This window comes from Trematomus bernacchii, unplaced genomic scaffold, assembly GCF_902827165.1.
Source record: "Trematomus bernacchii unplaced genomic scaffold, fTreBer1.1, whole genome shotgun sequence".
Lineage (NCBI taxonomy): Eukaryota > Metazoa > Chordata > Actinopteri > Perciformes > Nototheniidae > Trematomus > Trematomus bernacchii.
Genome location: NW_022987648.1, coordinates 18,970,106 through 18,976,105, shown reverse-complemented (window position 1 = coordinate 18,976,105; position 6,000 = coordinate 18,970,106). Strand labels below are relative to the sequence as shown.

At 39.2% G+C, this 6,000-nt stretch overlaps 1 protein-coding gene across 1 annotated transcript in view; it reads left to right on the top strand.

Moving 5' to 3' along the window:
* The first annotated feature begins 4,058 nt into the window (after positions 1-4,058).
* Positions 4,059-6,000, top strand: part of myo10l3 (myosin X, like 3) — a 52,050-nt gene continuing 50,108 nt past the window's right edge. The window contains exon 1 of the mRNA XM_034134318.1: positions 4,059-4,330. Within this exon, the coding sequence (XP_033990209.1) occupies positions 4,310-4,330 (21 nt within the window). The 5' untranslated portion in view covers positions 4,059-4,309. The remainder of the gene's footprint in view (positions 4,331-6,000) is intronic.

Below are 6,000 nucleotides of genomic sequence, written 5' to 3'. Positions count from 1 at the left end.
TACCTAAACTACATTTGTTTCAATCAATTATAACCTCTCCCTCCCTCCCTCTTTGTTTGCCTTGTTCCCTGAGTGTGTCCAATAATCCACTGCTCCTCTGACACAGCGGCCCCCGTCCTGAAAGACGAATAAGCAATGACCACATCAATTTCATTAGTGAAATTCAACAACAAGAATCATTACATCATTAGTCCCATGAATGGCTTGACTAATCTTCTAATGTGTATAGTTTCAACTTGACATGATATCCATTGACACAATGAAGCTCTTCAACTTGTTAAACCTAATATTAATTTCATATTTTAGAACTATGCTTGATTTACATAACATTGAAGTCATCTTTCTCTTGCGGTTTCTCACTTTTTTTTTGGCGAAAGTTTTTCTTATTTGACTAAAAGGAAGGGTAGAGAATGTTATGGGTCAAATCTGTTATTTGGGGCTTTACAGTATAAACACAATCTTTTGAAACTTGACTATAATGCACGGGTATTTTATTATTTATATTACATTAATAGTAAAAGTTTTGATTTGACAGTCCCAATATTACATAACATCTCTGTTTGTTTTTTAGATTAACTGTGTCAATGTGACATATCTGAGCACCACATCACTATTTGCAGGTCTGACACCAACTAGAATTGTGTAATATTTCCAGCTAAATAAAAAAACAGTCTGGATATTTGAGTACTTGGACTTTATTGAATCTGACATTGCTGTCACTGACTTTAAGCATAAACTATAAAAAGCAGATGGTTCCATAATGATATAAGTGATCAATGCTTGTTCTGCTGGCACTCTGGATTCAGGCAATCATTCATGGGTGAGTGCTATTTTACGTCATCAAACCTACAGTTAAGTGATTATCATGGTCTGGTTGTGACTAAACAGTGCATGGCTGGGTAGAGACTTATCAAACAGTCACTCTCAGTCAGCAGGACCGCCATCACATGTGCTCAAGCCAGACTTTCCTATTATTCGTTATTCGAAGCTGCAAAAGGGTCCTTCAACCGACCTGAATGACTTTGCCTGAGGTCTTGTCTGCTAATAGGAGGGTCATCACAGACTCTCTGTCTCCATTAGTCCTCCAAATACACAACTCCTCACATGTCATGCTCCTCTTTCACGCTTAATCAGACGTTTATATAATGGAGTCATTGATCTGAATTGGTCACATTACCCTTGCTTGGTACCTCAGTTGGAGAAGTACATTTTTAATGTGACAAAAAAACTCTGGCTCTGTTTGTTTGTGCCACTTCATTTGGCCATAGAGACCATTTCTGCTGTCACAGATATCAGATCTCAAATGCACTGCATGCTGTAATAGCAGGAAGTGGGAATGGTTGTACAGTAGGTCTGTGTTGGTGCTGCCTCAGGGCTCTTTATTTTACAGCCTATTAATTAATTAACTGGCAAGCATTTTAAAATGTTTTTTGTTGACATTATTGTTCCCTACAATTCTATCTTCTCTTGTTTTCAGTGATGATACACTGAGCTCCTAGTTGCATTTGTCTCTCTAGGACTGATAAGTAAACAACATTATGGAAACACATCTCTTCTTGGTTATAATGTTCAGTATAAGCCCTGCATACCTGACTCTCAGCTGATCGTCAGTCTGTGGTATGCCTGGTATCTGCTTCAGTATGTTCCTCAGGAATGTAGGGTCACAGATGATATTTCAACCATCATTTAAACTTTAATAAAAAACCTTGAAAGAAACTGCACTTTTTTTAAATACTTCCCTGACACTGACTGTATTATTTGCAATAAAAAATAGTTTAGCAGTTTTTCTGCTTGGTCTTTTGAATCAAAATTAGGTTGTTTTCCTCTTTTCAATGGGGAGCCATTCCAGTTGTGATGGTCCACCACTTGTTTTGAATGTCGAGTTCCCTACACAACCTCAAAAGCAATGGTCACACTTCACCTGCACAGTTTGTCCCCCTATTAAGGATCAAACCAGCATATGTAGGCAGTTGAGACCATAGCAGGAGTCAACAGCAGGGCCTATGATCCCCGTCCCTTCCCCCGGTCCCTCGATGACCAAATGGATGTTTTGTTCTTGTTCTCTTTGTCCTCTCAGGTAGGGTGAAAGACAGCATTACTTTTAAATCACCGCTCTGCCTGACAACTTGCCACTGTTTTCATTGAGGGGTCAAATTAGTGACTGAAACAAAGAGCAGTTCTTTCACCATTGTTTGGTTTTGGCAAATGTGTTATGGGCAATGCTTAGTCAGTGCAATGCTGAATATCCACAGAATGCCACCTTGGCTACTCACAGAGCTGACATTCATTCCTGATTTGAGGGTAAAATACACTCCCTAATGCTGCTGCCCATTAAGGTTTAATAATCACAAATCCCCAAACCTCCAGCAAGCACACTGTTAGTACTAAACTGTGTATGATGAGAACAATACATGACTGTGCGAGTATATGACTTATGAAGATAGTCATACAACTGAATTCAACCAACATAAGCAACATATTTACTTTTAAGAACATTTATAAACTTTATAAAATAGAATACAAACTCATAAGCTGGAAATAACAATTCAATACATTAAAGCTATAAGAAAACTTCACAGGTCCTAAAATCATTACATTCAGAAATTCAAAAAGAGATCACCCTAACATTATTAATTTGAGGATAAATCAAAGAGCATTAGCTGTATGCTATTTATCACATATATATATATATATATATATATATATATATATATATGTATATATTACACTGTACTGTAGGGTTAAACTACATACTATTGTAAATACATCAACAAAACTCCATCAACACATTTACCTTGACACCAAAACTAGAATATGAGAATAACAACAGAGTTTACAAAGTAAAGTAAATCCAACATAGAGCCAGTCTTTTAGTAATAACCATTATTAAATACATGTCAGAGAATGAGTTCTGTCATCTCGTGCCACACAGTCAACACTGTTACATAACAATCACTCCACATTGCCAGCCTGGATCTCTTGCATGACTATAGATTATCTAGATTGACTATCCGCAGGTCATGAGAGGATGGCTGATCTTACTGGCATAAGGTCACAGATTAAAGAGCTTGTGCGTTTCCCTTCTGAATTAATTGACGACCAGTACGATTCCATCTGTTGACTGGGGAGAAACATTTGGATAATACAACATTTCTGTTAAATGTACCAGCTTGAACAGAATCATGACATGAAGGTGATTGTTTACTATCACAAGGTAATTATTATAGCAGAAGTGAGGTAACAGAAGTAGCCCCCTCCAAAGAAAATCTGACTAATTATAGTTGGCAACGTTTCCTATTACAGTTACATAACCACCACAATCCACCACATAGCTGGGCACCCTGAGTTAGCTACAGCTAACATATGTACAGGTCTACATCGGCTATTTCGAACAAATAAATGCTAACTGCACAACCAGACCAGCAGTTTGATTTGCACAAATAGTGCACATATCAAATTTGAAAAAGCACACATTTGTTTAAAACATTTAAAACTTTTCAGTACTTGACACTTTGAAATAAACTACTACTATAAACTGCATTTAAGTCGCCAAGACCACAATAGCCCAGTCAGTTTCTGGACATGCCTGAATTGTGCAGCATTGACTAATGGCCTACACTAAAAAAACTGCACATGTCCTGAAACCCACCCCACTTGGTAAACAATCATTGACTTAAACAAAGCAGACTTGCTCCCTCTGGTCTGCCTCTTCCTCTTCCTTCTCATTTTATTTTTCCCAAAGGAGGAAGTCTAAATAATGGTTCTCATGCTCAATCCATCACATACATAACATTCATGGTTAACTGCGATTAAATTCACTATGCTGCAAAAAATTACTTGCTTTTCATTTTGCAACAATTCCTGCATTTGTTTACATCATCCTGTATTGCTAAAGGAGTAAACGTGTGTGTGTTGAACAGGGGAAATGTGCACATCCTTTAAAACCATCAGGCCCTTTGTAGGGATGGACACAAAGAGGGCGTATGCTGAGGGGGGGGGGCAGTGACCCTGCAGGCCCCGCCTCTGTGCATAATGTGCCGGGTTCATTGAAACGAGCAGACAGCAGAAACACAGCACCGCTCAGGCTTCACGGGACACCCAACAAACGGTGAAGAAAAACTCCGAAGTGTAGCAACACAGGACTGAAAAATGACTCGAGAGTTTTGAGCGAGGGGACGGAGGGAAGAACTTTTCTTTATGCTAGCGACGCGGATGGAAATCATTTGGGAATACAGCTTCCTCTCCTCCTCTACCGTGGTACCCTGAACTCAGACTACAAAGGGACGTGAGCTTTGGGCACTCAGTAATAATGGATACATTCTTTATAGAGGTAAGAAACCGCTTTGCCCTTACTTAAACATTGTTTTTGTCTTTGCTCTCTACTTTTAACGTGACTTTTGTCATTATTTTGAGCACTCGACGGTCTTTGTTTTGTTGTTGTGCTGTGCGCGTGCCTGTTCATGGCTGCTTTGAGATTAGTTTGAGTTTACGCGTCTGTAAAGTGTTGGTTAATTCATCTCCATTAAGAACATTTATTCTGCTGTGTTTGTGGTCTTTTTAATGCTTTCCCCTACATTGAAATACCAGACTATAGCACTGGGCTGGTGTACAGGATGCAGCTGTAATGAGAACTGTAACTCCCTAACAAGCCTCTGTTACAGCATTTCTGTGCTTGACTTTGTAATCTCTTCTTTAATTCAACTCAAGATAATCTAATTACTGAAATACAAAGACAAACAGGACTCATGTGACAGCCTCCTTGTCATTATCTTTTTCCTCCTTTGTAGCTTTAGTTCATAATAGACAATCCAGTGCCTGTAAAAAAGAAGAAGAAGAAGAGTGTGTGCCCTGTGGATGTGTCATCTGCAATCCAGCCCAGACACACACACACACACACACACACACACACACACACACACACACACACACACACACACACACACACACGTAGAGGCTGTGCAGACACTGGCTATAGGTCTGCTTTGTCATCCTCATCTGACTAAAGAGGAGGGCACACTCACAGAAAAAGCGACAGTGTGTGTGTTGGTGAAGGTAGTCCCTCCACTCACCTCCTGTATCTCTACAACAGCAGTACTCCGCCTCAGATGGTGAGATGATCTGTGACTCAGTGAAGGTGCAGTGTGTCTCAGAGGTGACTCCTGGATTATGCTGTTTCAAACAGATAATATCAGACTGATAGAGGATGTCATTCGTCCTTGGACACAACAGTGATATCTGTTTGACCAAAGCTACATTCAAACTTGAATAATTTCACTTTGTTAAGTGAAGCATCGATATTACCAATCTGGTACTATTTAAAGAGGAAGTGATTATTCCCAGAGAATAACTCATCCTTAAAAAATGGATGGAGAAATTCCTGAATTCATGTCATTTTTTGGGGTAATTCAGGTGTCATTCAAATGTCTTTACTAAAGATGACAGTTTGACTTTAGTCAGCAGTGGAATAGGAGTATGTGTGGTGGTTGTGTCACATTTCAATGAAAAACCGCATTAAGGTAAATGAACTGTTCTGGTTTTCTAAAGGACTTTAGTTAAGGAACCAGATTCCTGAATTTATCAGGGAGACCAGTGTGGATTTAATTAAGCAGGAATTTGGGAAGTGAAGTAAGACGAGGATTAAACTCGACTCAGGATCAATCTAAGACACAATTTGTTTCTGTGCATCCAATGAATCAATCAATTGGAGAGATTACAGGATGTAGATGTCAACACATACAGATGTCCTTTTTAGACCTTTGCATATACTCTGCCATTTGATCTGAGAAGAAACAGAGTTCATTTGTAGATTAATTCAAATGAACGCTGACCAGTGTATCAGTTTGTGTTGTTCTGATCTAATCTAGTGTCTAGAGTCAATTCCCTGCACAAGATGACGGCGGGGTTAGAAAGTAAGGAGTGGCACAGGATCATCGTAAAAGCTCATCCTGTCCCACCAGCATGGCCTTTTCCTCTCAGGGGTTGACCCAACACCATAAATCC